The sequence below is a fragment of the Poecilia reticulata genome, chromosome 14 (genome assembly GCF_904066995.2).
Source record: "Poecilia reticulata chromosome 14, P_reticulata-male-v2, whole genome shotgun sequence".
NCBI classification, from domain to species: Eukaryota; Metazoa; Chordata; class Actinopteri; order Cyprinodontiformes; family Poeciliidae; genus Poecilia; species Poecilia reticulata.
In genome coordinates, this window is record NC_088843.1 from 18,191,748 (window position 1) to 18,211,339 (window position 19,592).

At 41.8% G+C, this 19,592-nt stretch overlaps 1 protein-coding gene across 1 annotated transcript in view; it reads left to right on the forward strand.

Annotated features, from left to right (window-relative positions):
- uvrag (UV radiation resistance associated gene) overlaps window positions 1-17,320 on the forward strand; it is a 109,147-nt gene extending 91,827 nt beyond the window's left edge. The window contains exons 14-15 of the mRNA XM_008428245.2: window positions 3,339-3,430; window positions 14,224-17,320. Coding sequence (XP_008426467.2) covers window positions 3,339-3,430; window positions 14,224-15,073 — 942 coding nt within the window. The 3' untranslated portion in view covers window positions 15,074-17,320. The remainder of the gene's footprint in view (window positions 1-3,338; window positions 3,431-14,223) is intronic.
- The last annotated feature ends 2,272 nt before the right edge of the window (window positions 17,321-19,592 follow it).

Sequence of the window (19,592 nt, forward strand, 5' to 3'; positions counted from 1 at the left end):
AAGAGTAAGCCATCGTCCTGCTGCTTCCTGTTGTCTTTTTCGCCAGGAGTAACATCCGGCTGTTGATCATGTGACTCGTGATGCAAAAAAAAAAAAAAAAAAAGCGTTTCCATTGCAGTTTTGCTAAATATATCAATTTCGACATGGACACAAAAAAAACCCACCTCATTTTAGTCCAAAAGCTTTCTAAAGGGAATCTTGAGTTTTCTCAAAATTTTCATGTTTCAAAATAAACTTCATGTTACATTTATTTTGCAGTTTAAATTTTACAGTCAATGGAAAAGCAGCCAGACACAAACAGGGCACCAACGGACGAGAAATTTGATGGAGAAATTTGTGGATGTGGATAGGCTGGCTTGCTATGGACCAGCTGTCGGGACGTCAACATTTGAGGAATTTTTAGTTTCCTGCATAAACATGAAGTTCTGTGATTTCAGGATTTTTTTTTCTGTGCATTTCTGACCTCAAGTTGAGTCAAAAGCTTTAGCAAACCATTCTCAAAGTGGGATTTTGAAGTCTTACATCAGTCTTGGGCTGAGACAATTGATTGGATTAGTAGATTATTGAAATAATAAACAAAATGTGGTAATTTATTAATTATCTGGAGTATACGGACTAAAAAAAGGCAGTTTTCTGAAAGAACAACATGCTCAGAGCAGTAATTTAAGCCAAAACTGTACAGAATGAAATACATTTTGCATTCAATATGTCAATATGTTGCATCCACAACTCAAGTGGCTTTTTAGCTTTACCTGGTTTAAATTCTGTAAAGAAAATCTCATATTAAACATCTTTTGCTATCCATTTTTTTAAACATTTAATCCCAAAAATTATCAACAGATCTGCCCTGCTCTGTGTTGATAAGTAAAGCAGAAACATGTTAGTATTATTTTTTTTAGCAGCAGATGCTTCCTTTGGTACAAATGATCATACGTTCACTCAATAAATTTAGTGATAAAGTGATTATTTTATTTCAAACGGAACCAGATTATTTATTTGCGTCTTTTAATGTATTTTGTAATATAAAAAATAAAAATTTGCAGATTATAATATTTTCATAATAATTATCAATTACTAAAGAAAAAAAGTAACTAGCTGTTACCCTACATCAGTCCCATCCTCCTCAGATGAACGAACCAGAACGGTGATGTCAGCCTCTTTGCTGTTTTTACTCATAACTATTTTTTGTTTTGGAGTCCGGCCAGCATTTTTACACATAAGGAGAGCTATGAGCTACGAGAGCGAGGCGTGCAGATGCAGAGTCATGAACCGCTGCTGCTCACGCTGAGGCATGCTGGGGTCGATTCCAACATGAGGCTCCTGTTAGACATGCATTGTGGTCATTACACACACACTTCAGAGCTGCTGCCACGCAAAGAGATTCAGAGATGAGCGCTTTAATATTCCTCCTGCAGAGAGCAATGCTACATGTGGAACAACCGTTTTTACTCGCAGAGAGAGCAGTATTTATTTTGTACTCGTATATGATGCAGCATTTATAGTTTCTGTGTTCTAGACAAGAACCTTGAGATGTCCGTAAGATTTGGAATTTCCTTTTTTTTTTTTTTTTTTTACATGTAGGAATGGAAAAAGCAAACCCTGTTCCCTCGTGTTGTTATTGGTTTTATTTTTAAACTGGTGGAGGTATTGATCTTGGCTTTCAGTTTCAAACCCAGATCCGCCCTGAAGTCGACCGGAGTGTGAGGTCTGACTGAATGAAAGGATCTCTGTGTTGATGGGCGTTCGGGTTTTGGACCTTCCTGTCACTGACTGGACTTTGAGGTGACCCTGTCCCACGATCGGAACATGTTTTATTAAAAAAAATATATAAAAATTCTCTAATACAATTACAAATTTAGTTTCAAATATTGATTTTGTAAAGCAAGGGAGATATACAAAAGCTTTAGCTAGTTTGATGTGTGCAAATTTGAAGTGTGATCTTTCTGGCTAGGTTCTTAAACATTTACCTTTTAACCTCTTCCAATGCGTCATACATCCGTCTTTCATTTTTCTAAACCAGCTTAGTTCATGCTGGATCTGCAGGAGGCTGATGTCTGTCTCCTGCACTCACAATGTAAGAGGCGCTCCCGTTATTATCAAAGGTTTTTCTTCAAAACTGGAACCTGTGATGATTTGGCATCATTTTTTATATAGTACTAAACATTTGGAAGTTTTGAATTTTCTATTTAACAATAAACGTGTTGATTCTGTCACTTCTTTACTGTTATAAAACTACAAAACAATGTAAAATCAATGTGTTGTACCTAATACTTTCCAATTATGTAGAAAAACAAAGATCTCCAACTTCTTTGAGGTTTTGATATATTACATAGTCAAAGAAAAAAAAACAACACATTATCAACATGCGTTAGGGGCTGCTGACGTCCTCAGAGCCGTTTTTCTCCTGATCAAGTGTGAAACAATCCCCTCTTAACAAGGGCCGGTGACCCCGGCCGAGCTTCTATTTCCCTTTAATTTCTTATCATTAAGTCAGTCATCCATTATGCTCCCTGTATGAAAACGCAGCCCGTTATCCTGACTTATTGGTCTGTGGGAGTCGCGTGCAATTCATCTCGGCACCAGAAGTGTGTGTCGGAGGAAATGGGGGGAGGGGGGGTAGTGTGGTTGCCGTGGTAGCCGAGCGGAAACAAAACAGATGTCAGATGGGTGCCGAGGCGGCCCGTGTGACAGCGGGGCCTCGGAGATGTACGGTGGACGGCGTCCAGGGATGTAGGTTAAATAAACTCCCTGCGATGATCGCCGGCTGGCATTTCTGTGACATCACTCCTAGATGCATCTGGCGCTTCGAGGTGGCCTCGCTCTCCTCTTTTTTTTACTGGATTAGATTCTATCATCAAAAAATAAAAGCAGGAGGAACTGTTCAAGGCCAGAATTAGAAACCAGCGGGGGGAGAGGCTGCTGAACAACCTAATGAGGTCCATAATGTGCTCTTTGCACTCTTTTCATCCAGATGTTTTATCAGAAGTGTTTTTCTTGCCGCCCCCACCTCATCTCCTGTCTTTCAGCGCACCTTGCTTGTTATCACACATGCCCGCTATCAGCAGAAGGTGCCCATTGTGTGTCCAGATGAGTAATAGTCTGAAAGAGAGAATAGGAACAGGTCATGGTGGAAGAATGTAGACTTCAGACGTTTTCTGTAAGGGATGTTTGTTTTCCCCCCTCTCTCTCTCTTTCTGTCTCTCTCTCTCTCGTGCGCTCTTCGCCTAACATGTCAGGCTCGTGCTTGAGAGCGGTGACCGCGTGCTGTATGTGTGGCCCGAATGGGTGTAGCGTGTTGCTTTACATTAATGATAATGTTTTGTTTCCTTGTGTTGCAGCTGAGATATCAGCACGGTTTGACCACCCCGGACCTGCAGCAGACGCTTCCCAACCTGAAGAACTTTCTGGAGCACGGCCTGATGGTGCGATGGTAAGGATCCAGTGTTGACCTCGCATTTAGGTTTCTCTTCAGGCAAAGCCTAATCACACATGCATGCATATCACAAATACTTGTGTGTGTGTGTGTTCTCTCCCCCCCTCACAATTTAAAATAATTTGAGATCCCTGTTGAAAACGCCTAAAAGGAGAATATATTATTCAAAGTCCGACCGCCACATGAATACACAACTTAAGATAGCACGGTGTTACGCCAATGACAACATACAAAACCGCATGTTTTCAGCCATAAAACCTGTTGCATATGAAAAAAACACTCTAAGACCAGTCCAGCTGGCAAAGCATCGCTGAGACACAACAGTGCAAAGAATAAGCGGATTCTCTTGAGTCCTGCTCGTGTGTCAGAGGCCAAGCTTTTTTTTTTCATTCCTGCAAGGTTTTCCTTAGGCTGTCAGCATTATTTGTACTTTTTATTAGCCTTCTATATCAGCTGCGTTTCCATTGGGCATAAAATTGCACAATTCAACATTTTGAAAATAAATTTGCTTCATGTTAACAAGGCAAATTTGAAAAAACAAAAAGCAAAACTTGTTTTTTGATGAAAGGTTCTGGTACAGTCGAGATTGGTTTATTTTGCAAAACTGCAGTAGGAAAAAAAATTTTCACATCGCTCAACTCACATGATTGACAACTGGATGTTGCCACATAAAAGAAGAAGAAAACAGGAGATAGTAGGAAAATGATGAAGCATGTTTTTTTAATAACTTATTGCATTAAACTTATTCGCGTGTGATTTTAATTGTGTTCCTTTTTTAATGGAGACACCGCAATTGCAAAATTATGGGTTATTTTTTACATTAGCAGAATATCGACAAAGTTTTGCACGCATTAGAAATGGAAACGCAGCTACAAATCTGATCCTTTTCTTTGTTGGACCCAAAGGAAAAAAATCTGTTTCAGTTGGAATGTGATTCAAAGTTATTAGTAAAAAAAAAAGTAAGATATTTTCTAGGCTAACAATATTACATCTCCAAACAGTTGTTTTTATCTCATCACCAAGTGTTATGTGTGAATTAACTTGGTATGTAAACTTCTTCATGCATAATAGGAAGTTTTCTCTGATTCTGTGACTGGAATATGTCTGAAATTCAGTCACCAGTTCATTTTTATTTTTTATTCTGTTTGACAATGAATTACTCTTGCAGCATTTCCTCCCAAAGCACGCTAATCTAACTTATGTTTTCTTAAAATGATCTACTACAGCCATGCAAAAACCGTATACCCATCTGCCTTAATAATATCCTTACTATCCTCCAGTTGCTTAAAAGTGTAAAATAAATTACATACATCTTACAAATCATGTCCGGCTTCCTCCAGGCTACTAAAGTGCAATGTAGTAATTCATTGTAGTAATTAATCTCCATGCAGCTAAGATTTATCACATTGTTTTCATGCAAAAAAGAAAAGCCAGTCCTTCTCTTAGTGCAATATTCCTTCCCTCCACAATTATCACTGCTCAGATCTCTGTGTGTCGTCTTCTGACCTGCAAGTGACCCCCAGTAAACCCAGGAGTTGGTATGAATCAGACTTCAGCCGCACCGGCCTATAAAAGACAAAGTTGTCTTTGATCCTCCGATCTCCTCAGAGGGTCAGCAAAGGGGAAAATGTGTATTTCACACATTAATTGAATAATCTTTTGTTTTGAAAGAAAAGAAGCCATGAAGAGTCGGAGCTCCCAAATCAGCTCTCCATTACCGCACAGCCCTCCACCCTCCCCCCGGCGTAATGGGAAATGGAAGGGCCCAAAGATACACGAGATGAAAGCATTGCTCCTAAAACCCTTAAGCTATGCATGTGTGTGTTTGTGTGAGTGTGAGTGGATGGGATATTTTAAAAATGGAGGTTTGTGGTGTAACAGTTCTTTAGGCTGCTGTAAAACTGTCGCGCCAAACAAACAGCTGACATATTCACAATTAAGCCAAAAATAAGCCTGACAAATTAGGATTTAAAGCGATCTTCATTCAACAAAGAATTTTGCGTCCAATAGGAAATGGTACGGCCATTTATGGTTGAATATGCAGCCTGGTACAAGCAACCATCCTCCACTGCGCAGAGAGAAGTTCCAAGCTAAGTGAAGCAGCTGTTGGTGTTGATTCAATACTTGGACTGAACGACTTTGTTCGTTTCCTCCTCCTCCATTGCTAAAACTACAAAACTAAAACTCTAAAACAGTGCAGAAGATCAACGTCATCGTTCACAACGTCTTCTGTTCGCTGATTGACCCGGTAGAGATTCTACTGGAAGAATGCAAGTCGATGGGAGGAAGCCCAGACAGATCACAGAAGGTTGATGAGAATCAATTAGAGTTGCATAGGAAGGCAATGCCCAAGCTGTCAAATATACAAGTATTTTTTTTTTTAGTAATGCCACATATAAATGTCGTTTTGGTTTTCTTTTGAACAAAAGATGGCAAGGTAAATTTACAGCAATTAAACCCTGTTGTATATTTTTATTTTTTTTGTATGCTTTTGTCTTTCGCAATGAGCTTTGGCTCTTTGAAATTGCCCTAATCATTGGCTCCTACCCCAGTTTTCTCCTTCAGATTCAAGTCAGGGCTCTTGCTTGGCTGCTCCAAAAATGTTAAACACTCCCAATCAAGAGAAACATGTTGGTTTAAAAAAACGATTAAAGCTAAATCTGAATAATTTTGGACTGAACGGTTTCAGGAGGAGACTCTATACTGAGTGATGAAATTATTTCCTTCCAGTATCTCACTCCTACAGTTGTCCGTTCTTTCTGTTAGCTTTAATCGACCTGAAGGTGTGTGGCTAAATCAAAATCTATTAGAGGAAAAAAGTGAATGTTCCTGCGGTCTCCTAAGTTACCCAGTCTTCCTCCCGCCTTGCCGAAACGAAACACCGACTGCAACATGGTCAGCAGTGTATGTTTGGACCATTACAATCTATTTTAATATTAGAAAAATGTTACTTTAGCTTTCTAAGTGTTAAGTGACGAATTTGGTGCCATGAGAAGTGAAAAGATCAGAACCACAAGAGAAACATGACTGTAACATCACGTGATCTCGTGTTTGCCGACCGGTGTTTTTAGACTTCCCCTTAGCTTGTGGGATAAGTTGCGTTTCTCCTCTGACTTTAACAGATTCCTCATTCAGTGACTTGCTAAGTATTTTCAAAGGTGCCTGACCTTTTCCAAACAGTTTCTATGGAGGGTTTCCCAGATGGTTCTGTGAAACGAACCATCTGGCGCATCAGGTTAAGGCACAGATCTGCTTTTCCCCACATTTAGTCCCTACATGGACAAATCCCGGCGCTGTCCAAACCGCTCAGCTCCAGGATTTTCCTCGTAGGTATTTCGTCTGATGCAGCTCATTAACACTTCTCCTCTCGTACCCAACTAGCGTTGGGCCAATATGCATATTTAAACGTTTGAAAACCGTGTTGAAGTTGAATTTATTGCCGCGTTGGAGCAGCTGTGCTCCTGTGAGTTGGAGCATTGAAGTCTCCTTCATCACATAACCTTTTCAATAAGCTTAAACATATGGAAACCGTATTTCATCTGGTCTCGACCATGTGTTTTACACAATCAAGCTACACTCTGCTGGCTGCTATGATATATGATTTTTTAAGGTATTCAAAGTTAGGAGAACTTTGACCTAATGAAATATGTACTCTCCACCGTACCGTCCCGTCTTACTCAAGTAGAAAATGTCAATTGCTCTTTTTTCTTTTTTTGTTGCGAATGTGTCTGAGTAAAAACACTGTGTGAAGAGCGTCCGACTGACGGGATGAAACTCGATTGCCGCCGGGCATCCGGTGTGTTGTATGCTTCAACCCCTCTGCTTTCTGTGTCTGAGGCTCTTATTGTGAAGAAAGAAATGAAGTACTTGGTTGCCCATTGTGTGTTGATAAATGTCTTTCCACCACAGGTTTCTGGAAGTTTTTTTTCTAGAACTTAAAAAAATGAATTATCTTACACGTTTGTTGAAAGTGTCACTATGTCGTGACGGCATGATATGAGACATATAAATCTTTGAGACGCATAATCTGCGCTCCTCTGCCTTCTCCCAGTGCTAACTACAAACAACCAGGCACATCCAGGAGGAGCCATGTTCTTTGCACTCGCCGCTCACCAGCCCCCTCTGATTGGGTTGTTTTTGACCGTCGTGTTTCTTCCGATGGCGGCAGCAGCACAGACAGGAGACCGAGGAGATCTGTCTCATTTCATACTTTCATGACAGTTTTAAACATATTTTTATTAAAGCTACATACTTTGAATTTTCTCAACCTTTTATTCCTTTTTTTATGCATTAGGACCGTTACTCCGACACCTGGACCGTTTATGTAGATTATGTGTCCTGAAAATGAACGACCCCATTGTCCTGTAACAGTGCTGCTATAATCTGTGGATACAGACCAACGCTCACTGGAGTCCAGAATATGACTTTATATTGTAAAGTCAGAGTAACACACCATTAATCTCTGATTTTTTTCATATGGGTTATGGTTTAAACTGTAGAAATGTGTGATTAGCTTCACTGATCCCAACTCCTGGAAAGAAAGGAGAACTAAGCCATCTGAAGACATCATCTGTAACCATTACATAGCAGCTAATAAAGTCTGCTAGATGCCTTGTATGAACATTAACCAAACACATACATGTTGCAGCTGCATGTCTGCTCTATTCAAATGTCAGATCAGTATAAACACTGCAAAATATTCAAACTAAATATGTTCACGTGAACGCTCTGTCACTGGGGAAAATGGAAGATCGCATTTCTTTTAAATATTGACAAAGATACTGTCAATTTTTGACAACACTGTGAAAGTACTGATGCCAGCTTGGGCATTGCCTTCCTAGCTGTGCTGGATTAAATGGCCGTTTCAGTTTTGTTTTTTAATCAATTTGGTAACACTTTATTTGAAGGGGTGTCAGGCATAAGACTGACATGACACTGTCATAAACATGACATAACATCTGTCAGGAACATAAAGAAGTCTTTATGAATGTTTATGACAGTTGTCATGAAGTGTCATTCAGTAAATAATGACACTTTTAATGCAAAGTTACATTAAAAGTCCATTAAAAATGCCAACTTTGATTGATTTTGTAAATTATGATAATTTAATGCAAAGTTGACCTTTTTAATGGACTTTCAATGCAACTTTTAGAGCAACTTTGCATTAAAAGTGTCATTATTTACTGAATTACACTTCATGACAACTGTCAAACATTCATAAAGACTTCTTTATGTTCATGACAGATGTTATGTCATGTTTATGACAGTGTCATGTCAGTCTTATGCCTTTCATCCCTTCAAATAAAGTGTTACCATCAATTTAAAGTGCATCTCCTTATCAAAATCTGATCAATCTGGATTGAATAACTCAACACTAGTTTGAGATTTATCAAATCTGTATTCTCTTGGTCAAAAAACATTTCTATGCTTTGTTAGAATTAGATGAGCAAAATACTAAATATGATGCTCTGAATAAAATGTAACTTTTAACCTTTATGTGATTTAATTGGGTTTAGCAATACTTCAATTTTTTTAATCAGTCTTCTCGTTGTAGACGTGAACGAAAGACATCCTTCATTCAACCTGGAAAACATTATTCAGAGAATATTGAAAGGAGTCAGACTCTCATGTCTCCAGGGAAAATGGTTCCCGTCCCACAGAGCTCTCCTTTTTTTTTTTTCTTAGGATAGATACTCTTCTAACACGCACCGTTGCACCATTTCCTTTCCATATAAACTCCAGTGGTGTGGGGCGGGGGGGGAGAGAGAGAGAATAAATTCAGATACAGTATCTCGCTTTGGGACCATCTTATGAAATATGGATGAATAGAAAGACTAAATGGCAGCTGCAGGTAATTTTTCCCTTAGACTGTGACAGACAGTATAATCTGCTTCCTTTGCCTCTGTGCCACCTTTTTCTTCTTTCCACGCATCCAAATAAGGAGGATCCCACAAGGGAGAGAGGAAGCTGTTTCCAAAGCAGGTTTGGAAACAGAGCCAGCCCTGTATTTCTAAGTATTTCAGCATGCATCCTTTCTGCAGGGAGATTCCTGTTTAACACACCGAGACGAACACTGATAATGAGTTGGGCTCATCTTGAATATTGTGCGCAAATCAAGTGAGACGGTTTTTGATGAAACGCAAAGCTCAAAAGTTATTTATTTATTTTAACTCTCCTCTGGCAAGTTTTTGATCTTATCTTTATACATTTCCAAACCGCGTTGCTCCAGAAAGCAGATAACCTGGAAAAAGAGAGAGACTCTCGCTGCAGACAAAAAGAACGGGCAGAACAGGATGAGAACCAGCGGAAAGATGGTGAATCTATTACCCCGAGGCAGACAGGGACGGTACCAGAAAACCGCTTTGCTTGTGAAAACGCGCAGTCTGCAAGATCAAAGCCAAGAGCTTCAACATGCTCTGAATCCACCGAGAGTTTTCTGGAGGTTCTCGGCATCCTCGGCCCGCCGCGTTTCCCTGAGCGACGCTTTGTTCACACGGCAGCAGAGGAAAGGTGCCGATTCAACACCCGATATACGTGGACAGCTGCACCTTGCTCTGAGAAAAATAAAAAGCTGATATATATACATTAAATAAACAATTTGCAAGGTTCATTGAGCCAGACAGGTGGTTGTGCATTTTCTGTATTCCTAATAATGGCTGATTTAAAGGGCGAAACCAGGAATGTTTCTTTTTCTCTGTCCTGGATCGCTGTGATGGTACATTAACTCTCTGGACACCAGGGCATACTATGGTAACATTACAATTTTCATTGCTTCACTAAGCCAAGAGTTTAACTGCCCTCACGGTAGTTTATTACTCTTCTTTTTCTGTGTGAAACTGTAGCTCTTTTAAAGCTCTGAGACGGCGTCCGAATCCAAAAAGCAGATGATAGGATCGCAACGCGGGTTATTCCCCGTCTTCAAAGGCCTGACAGTCAGTAATCCTTGCGCTGTTAAAGCAAAAAACCAAAACTAGCTCCCACCGCAGTGCAGATGAAACCATAACACGCTTTTTGTTGTAGCACTGCAGGGACATCACCAGGACACTTCAAAGGACCAAATCTTATCTGCTCTTGTTTGCTTTGGCCTCGGCGTTTGGCTCTTAGCGGGATTCAGACATGAACAGGGGGGACGTGCTGTGGAACCCGTCGAGGGCGGGTTGGCCCCTGGAACGGCTTGGCCCCTGGAACGGCTTGGCTTACCAAATTCTTGTTTCCTCTTGAAATGTTTTACATCGGCAGGAAATGAGGAGAGCAGGATAAAGGGAATAAAGGCTACGCTTTCTTCAGTAGCTGCGTTACTACTGACCGCATGGTTGTGCAATTTGACTTTTCAAAAAATATTTTTGACCGTATCGAGGTTGATCTATTTCGCAAAACTGCAATGGGACCGCTTTTTTGCATCACGCGAGTCACGTGATCAACAAACGTCAAAGGAGACGACGACGAGAAGTAGTTGGATGATGATGGTGTGGCATGTGTTTTTTTTTTTATTGACACATTGCGTGAATGTGTCAATAATCAGACAAGTTCACATTCGGGGAGTTCACATTCACACAATGTGTGAATGTGAACTCGCGTGTTTTTGATTGCGTTTCTTATTTAATGGCAAAACCGCAATTGTGAAATTGGGATTTTTTTTTAATATCGACAGTTTTGCGCACATTTGTAATGAAAACGCAGCTGGTGTGATATTTTCTGTGATGAATTAGGCATAGAAATCGTGTGGCCCATCTAACTATTGCTCAGATATGCACCACACAGACACAGACACTCCGCTAGAGACTTCAACCTGCTACTAAATCATATTAAATCAGCAGAACTTTTTTCCAGTTTATGATGATTTTGCGTTGCTTCTTCAATTTCTTACAGATATAAAAGTTCCACAGAACATTTAACCTCCAAGTTCTGGTGTGCAGTTTTGGAGCAATATTTCAATAAATCTTCCATAATGCTGCTGAAGAGGGTCGACTTTTTCCTTCTTTCAATTTAGGGCAAATTACAAAAGGATCGATTCAAGGGAGTGCTTGAATATTTGATCAGTTGTTGATCCACTTCCTATCTCTAAAATTTTCAAAATTCCCTCTTTAAAAAATGTGTTTGACCTTCTGAGTTATTCATTTATCCAAGGAGATGCTTGTTTAAACAGTTCCTACTTGTAGAAAGGAAACGGCGATACTTGAACCGTCACACAGCAGACCAAGAATCACAGTTACCCGACCCTGAGGAACTGTTTGGCATTGTTCCGCATTTCCATCTCTCCTAATCTGCACATACGCGGACTGTTATCCTGCGCATGTAGCCTAATTAGCCACACTCGAGCAAAACATGACGTCTGGATAACCGTTGAACTGGTTTGAAGCGGCAGATGTTATGGCTGGCCAGAGATCTGTCTGGCTCAGTCCTCGCAGACACACCCAGTCTTCTCACTTACTCATTCACCGCTTCTCAACTTGGACACGTGGAAGGGAATAATGCAACTCGCCTGCAAAACGCGGCGCTACCATCAGTGTCCGGTTTTCATGTGGGCTCGCCGCCCAGAGCGGCACAGCCCTCGGGGTGCCACAGTCGAGTTTTCCTGTCAGTTAAGACTTTTTGATTCTGCTTTTAAAGGGGCAGTGTTAAGTAAAATCATCTTTTTTGACCTTTATGTCGTTTTATAAAGTTATTCCCTCATCAAAAACATATCTGGAGTGAATGTTTTTGATTCTTTCATAAAAGGCTTGAGAAATCCTATAATCTCTCATGGGAACCATTCAGCTGTGCAAAATGCTGGGGGAAAATGGATTCTCAGTGAAAACTGTCTTGACACTTATTATTTCAGCTCTTGGAGGTACAGCCGATCTGTGTTTGCCTTCCTTTTCCAATAAACAAAGTTTCAATATTTAGGGTAGTCCTTAGAGGGCTTATTATGGTTTGAATGATTATTTTTAACTAAAAATCTTTTTGCATTTTCTCTTCAGCCTTGGTGTTTTGTGTCTCTAGAGACTCTTTTTCCATTATAACTATTTGTGCAGGAGCACTGAAGCCTCTGTAGGTGAATGATGTGCGCTGTGTACGACGTGTTTTTGCTGAAATGCCCGTCCGCATAGAGGATCCCTCTCACCGACTCTGGTGAACCTTTCTCAGCATGTTTGTCTGTTTCCTTCCCATCAGTCAGCCATGCCTCGCTGCATCCTCGCTCCGCCGCCACGCTGCAACCTTACTCTACGGATGGTTCTGATTTCACTGCAACACACCCACTTTGAAGTTGACTGGTTTCTCTTAACTCGAGACAGGCGTCTCCTGTCTTGGGCTGGACGTCCTGCCTGTGAACCCGGTCAGGACCACCTCAGCAGGGTGTCTGCGGGGGTCGGGCTCGGGGTCCGTTTGACAAGCCGTCACGCGTTTGGTAGTAAAAGCGTCCGTCAGACGGCCGACCGGCCGACCCTGAAAGCGTGCGCTCTCGATGTCAGCGAGCTGCTCTTCCTCGGTAAATGTCAGGTGACAGGAGACTTATCTGTTATGACAGGACGTCCAACTGAACAAGCAGAGGCCTGTCCTCAAGCCTTTTAACCGACACACGTGAGCGTGTAACTTGGCATGGAGTCGCATTGAAGACAGCACTTAAGTAGACCAGAGAATTTTGCATGGCCTTGGCTATTAGGAGAACCAGTGAGGCCCCCATTTAGATAGATTTATGACTCCAGTCTGGGGGCTGGGCGGGGTGTCCCACATCTCCAGCCTGTTATCTGTTTTAGAAGAAAATATCTGACATACTTTGGCGGACGCCTGCTGCGCTCTTCCAGTTCAAGAGAACATGAGTGAAGCCTCAGAGGCTGCAAAAATGCTTTCTGAATGCTGTAAAGTGGAGTGATTTACAAAGAGCTGCAGCTGCCCCCTGGATTAGAAGCAAAGTAGCTAGGAGCCGCGCTGCCGAGGTGCTGATCAGCATCGGCTCCCTCTGGAAATCTCACTTTCTTCTGCCAGCTGGTTACCGTAATAAACTTTCAGTGCCTTACGAAGGTATTCTTACCTGAAAACAATCAAGCTCCTCCACTTCCTCCTAATGCTACTGTTGTGGTCTGAAGAAGTACTCAGCTCCCGGTCAGAAACAACCAATCAGAGCCAAGAGGTTTTATCCACCGTCAGCCATGGCCATGCTAACTAGCCTTAGCATTCTTGACGGGCTCTGCTGGTGGTAGAGCCAGGGAAGGGCGTGAGCTACATTCACATGAATGATTGACAGCGCTAAGATCCTCCCCCCGACTCTGATTGGTTGTTTCTTAGTGGCGTATTTCTCCAGTTAGCACTTGGAGAAAGCAGAGGAGTTAGTTTTTTTTCCAGATTATCTTTCTTATACTGTCGAGACATATTGATAATTTTAACAAAAATGTAAAAAGCAAAAAAAAACATTTTGTTTTTTATCAAAGTTATACTTCAGCTTTAAACACAAGCCAAAATACTGCAGCAAAAATAGAACAACATGCCGTCAGCAACTCTCTATTGAAGCAGTGGGTTTAGCCATGCAAAAACACATGAAACCAATGTTATGAAAATGTCGAAATTGTTCTATTTATAACTAACTTTTCTCTGCCCAGACACACACAGAATCTCCAACTTGCCATAAAGTCAGGTCATCGTCAAAGTAGAGGCTATTTAGGGGTGTTGGAGTAAAGGGGGCTGAGTGTATTGTACTAGGATGTAGATACTGAAGTACTGAACCATATATGGACTTTTCTACCATCCACAGAAGCATTATTTCCACGGTTTTATCGTATTTTCTTGTTCATTTGTTTCTTTGCTCCTTGCAGTGACCGACATCACGTCTCCAGCTCGATTCCAGTGCCCTCCAAGTCGCAGCTGGGTGTGTCCGCCGCCTCAGAAACGGGCTACCCTCACCACAACAGTTCTCCGGACCGAGACCCGAGGAAGAGGACGAGCTCGGAGGCCGAGGCGCAGCTCAAGTACAAGCCAACGCCTTCCCCAAACAACAAGGCAGCCGCAGGGGAAGAGCGGCCTCCAGCTAACCTGACACCACCTTTACCGGCACCAAAGCATGTGTCCACGTTGCTTGACGCCAGCACAGCCTCGCCTCACCTCAACACACGTGCAGCGGCCAACAAGGAGGAGGAGGAGGAGGAGGAGGAGGGCGAGCAGCAGGAGGGTGGGCACAGGGAGGTAGAGGAGAAAAATAAAACCGCTGGCGTAGAGTGGGAAGCGGATAAACAAAAAGAATCCGAGGAGCGGCCGGCCAGCAGCACAGAGGCATCCAGTTCCTCCGCAGTGCAGGAAGCTGGAGAGGAAACTGTTTCCAGTAACCATACAGGCGCAATGAACGGCTCCCTGGCAACAGGTCAGGCGCCGTTAGGCCTCGTCCCGGAGCTGCATTGCTCCGTGGAGCAAGCTGAGGAGATCATGGGCACAGAGGCCATGGGGCTGGGGGTGGGGTTGGGCTTAGGGGTGGGGCTTGGCTTAACAGACGAGGCCCGGCTGGAAGACTACCACTGCATTCCTGTAGACCACGCAGTAGCCGTGGAGTGCGACGAACAGGTGCTGGGCGAGCTGGACGTGGCAGGCTTTGAGGAGTTCAACAGGCGCATCTATGCACTAAACGAGAACATGTCCAGCTTCCGCCGGCCGCGCAAGAACTCTGACAAATGAGATTTGGGGGGGGGGGAGGCAAAGGGCAGAAGGCCACTGGGAGTCTTGGTAAAACTTGCACATCGTCTGAACAGATACAAGGCAGGGAGATGAACTGAACAGACTGGAGTGTGGTTCTGAGCAGCAGCTGTTCTGGATGAACCGATTTGCACTTATTAAGGACATTTCCCCCCAGTAATCTTTCCAGTTAGAAAAGTCAAATGAAAGTCCTGGGACAGAAAGTGTTTTCAATTTACTAAGTTTGACGTCAGTTTATGAATTCAACAATTACGCGAGACTATACGTGGGACCACTCAGGTGACATTTCCACTCTCATCTAGTTTTCCAGTAGAGATGCAAAGAGAAACAGAATCTTTTCATTGGTTGCCAGTCGTACAATTACAAACTTGACCCAAACTCTTCAGTGCGGAAGTTTCTGCTGTGAGAAGAAGATTGAAAGTTTGCTAGATTTAGTGTCATTGAGATGTTTAAGATGAAGTTGGGAGAAACAGATATAAGTTTTGAAAGAAATCTGTGTTTTCTATTACTTGTTGGAGCATGTCGAAACAAATGTATCATTTGACACTTGAAATAAGACAAAGCCAACATATGAGTAACTTTTTAGCAAGATATAGGAGCTAGTTTTAAGTAATTCCTTAATATTGGTAATAAAAAAAAAACTACTCGCTCCACTGATACCAAGACATTTTCCAGTGTTATAAGTGAATTAATCTGCTGGTGGAAGAAGTCCTTTTTTTCACCCATGTTAATGAATTATTTACTTAAAACAGGCTCCTATATCTTGCTGAACAGTTACTTGTTGGAGAGTTTCGATTTATTTTAAGTGTACCAAGATAGTTTTTGCAGTGCTGGGGTTAACTCAGGCTGCGAGGGAGAAAAATGGAGAGCAAGGCTTACACCAGATAACAGGAAGGCTGAGTGTAAAGTGCTACTTTCGTAACTCTCTAAGGTCAGGAATAAACCCAGTCATCCTAATGATGTTTCAGATGTCAACCCACTGGGTTGGATGTCAGTAGAATGCTTTCTATTATAGATCTGAGCGTTATTAGCAAGGAAAGCCTTACAAAAACCTGAAACTGGAAATTGACCAGAGTCGACATATCGGTGTATCTTTACTGGCTATTATTACCATTGCAGCCCTTTGCAACCTCAGTTAAAAATCCATTTTCTGCTGCAACCAGAGAGCATCTTCAGCACATTGTCTTCATTCCCAGCTTACTGTCCCAGCACTTCCACCGTTGACGACCACGATGCTTTCCTAACTTCATTCAGGGTGCATGTCACTGGATGCGTGCAACAGGGAGTTTTCGGACTCTGACATAAGCGAGCGTCAGACAGTCATCAGCGTCAGACGGCCACGCGTGCGCAGTTGGGACGCTCCCACCAATGAGCTTTTGGTCACAGCAGTATTTCTGCTGTTGCCCAGTGAGGTGGAAGCTGCGACTGGGCGGCCGGCTGCGGAGACGTCTCGCCGATCCCCGCCCGCCGACGGGACACGCACTCTGCACACGCTCGGTTTTTCCTCCAGGCTTTAAACGTGAATTTCACAGGTGGACGGCGGGACCTCACAGCGAATGGCAGGGAAACGGTGCAATTGATTATTTCTTTCATCCACCTTTGTGTCTATCCCTTTGTTGTTGTTGATTTATTTTTTACGAACTCTCCGACAAAGAATTCCATTCTTAACGTCTGGTCCGCTGACGTTTACATTCGGTTGATTAAATTTTACATTCGGTTGTTCTGGAATGTCCCTCTCAGGCTCCTGTCTAACTGTTTTTTTTTTGTTGTTGTTGTTTAACAAAATCCTGCTGTCTGTGATCGAGTCCTGTGTCTCCCTGTTCTGAATGCTTTCCTGCACTGGTATTCAATTATTGCTTTATTTATGTCTCTACAAATATATGTGAAATGTAAACCGATGCATAGATTTATTTCCTGATAATATTGAATGTGGCACATGAATATTGTTAACTCCTAAGACTGATATCCGACGTGGGGCGCCGGACCCGGATAGTCCCTCTGAATAATCTGCCACAACAAAGATGGACCCGCCGCCTTCAGCCCATGACGAGTTTTAGATCCTGTAAGGTGGAGACTGGAAGCATTGAGAGAGAAAAAAAGGAACAATGTTATATCATTTCCATAAACTGCTATTCAGTTAAACAAATGTACATATTCTTTTGTATGGAGAATTTTTTTGGTTATTAAAGACGTTCAGTCCAACGGCATGGGTGTATTTACCTCCCTTTACGAGTCGTCTGACTGGATTTGTTTAAGTGTGTGTGTGTGTGTGTTTGTGTGGGTGTGTGCGTGTGTGTGTGGAGGTGTGATTCCTTAAATTAATGGCCGCAAAACCATGTCAGTGATGCTAATGCAGCAAATGTAGGGGAAAAAAAACACAATTTCGCAATTGTGTTTGCGTTAAATAAGTAGAGCAATTAAAATCACACGAGTTAGTTGGTTCATTCCGTTCCACGTATCCTCATCGTCCATCTAATTCCTGTCGTCGTCTTCCTGGCATCATCCTGTTGCTGATCGTGTGACTTGTGTGATGCCAAAAAAAGTTTCCATTGCAGTTCTGCAAAATAAATATCATCTTGACATGGCCAAAAAAAAAAACGCATCCTAATGCCTGAACTTTTTTGAAATTGGCTTTCCATTGAGCAAATTTATTTTCGAAATGTCAAATTGCGCAACTATATAGTCGGTGGAAACGCGGTTTGCGAGCGTGTGTGTGTGCGTGTGTGTGTGTGTGTGTGTGTGTGCGTGCGCGCGTGGTGATTTCAGATTGATGGGACTAAAAGATCCGTCTCTAAAACGATCAGGATTCAAGATGGACCAAATCCAAAGAAGTAAAGGTAAATAAGGTTCAAATTCTTGGAAGAATATTGTCACAACTTTGTAGGTAAAATGACTTAAGAATAGTTAAATACGTTAATTCACCAATTGGCTTTAAGAGTTTTACTAGTTGCATTGCTGAAGATGTAATTTATGCCACTTTTAATTTATATGTTATTTTTGGGGTGGGGTTGCAAAACCTTCCAAACCCAAGTAAATGTTTAGATGTTTTGGTGTCTGATCATTCAAAACAATTAATCCGCTTTGCTAACATTTAATATCTTTGAAAATAAGTCTTTTACATAAGCTTAAGCTTTAACGCTTTGCAACTAATAAGTCCAATAAACATGACTAATGAGTCATGTTTATTGGACAGAGTCCAGATTATCTTAATGACACAAGTCAATGATAAAACATCTGAGTACCAGAGACAACTTTGGTGTTGCGCAGGGCTGACTGCTTGGACCAATGCTGCTCATTATTGAAGTGCTTACATTTGGTAAAAACAATTGTAATCAAGCACACAAAGCTGCTTTTGCTCATTCTGACTGGGATGATGTGTGTTTGACAAGTGTGCAAAGGGTTTTGGGATTTAAAGTTGTAGGTATGTTTGGGCCGTTATGAAATTTTCAGGAAATAACAAGGTATCCTGGTATTTACTCAAAAAACTAACACAAAATCTAATGCATTTTATGGTGACTGGCGACCTTTTCAGGGTGTCCCTTCTCTATTAGTTAATTAATTTAATTATTTTCTATTTTGCTTTTCTAAAATGGCCAAATGTTTTTGTTTTTTTAAGTGTTGCCTTTCAAAACGGAAAAAGAATATATATATCGGTACTACTCTCTGAAATGTCATATTTCCAAACCGCTGGATTTGTCTTCATTGAGCCAGTTGAGTTGAAGTTAAATTTGAAACTGCTGCATGTGTGCACAACCAAATCTTTCTCAACTAAAATTCCTCCTATGACTTTGATCGATATGTTTATGGGAAGTTCAGCCTCATTTCGTATTTCTCTTCGTTTGAGGACAGGTGCACGCTTCTATACAAATCACGATCAGACCTTTGGTGCAAACTAGTAATCGTCCTCTGCTGGTCTGTCCAATTTGAAAACGTCCCGAGTGAAAAATACGACGCGCTCCGTTGAAGTCTGGAACCATTTGCTTCTTACTTTTCCATGCCTTTAAAGTATTACAGTTGTCAAGCTTTTGGACTTGAGGAATACTTTAAACTCTTTCTTTCCCAATTATTCCCATAGTGACTATTTGCTTTGGTCTTTGCACTTTAGTCTGATGTTTTTGTTCCATTTATCTAAATGAAAAAAAGTGGTTTTAGGACGACACAGCAGGCCTGCTCTGAACCAACTCACCCAGCTTCCTCTTGCCTGGAGGCTGCTGTTCACCTTTGTTAGCACATGGGAAAGGCTGCATGTCACTGAGCTTACAGTGCAGCCGGTTCTTGCTGCGAGTTCGGCTTCTAATGAAACGAGCCCTTCTGCTTTCCTTTACCGCATTACGCCCTTAACTGAATCCAACGCGGACCCTTCTTGTTGCATTACTGTATTGTTTTGTCGCCAGGGCTGCAGATAATGCATCAATTTGTTCATGATAAGAACCGGAAAACGATCGCTGAGAGTGTGTGAACCTTGCTGGCAGCTTGTAAGTCTCATCTTGTGCAGATTACA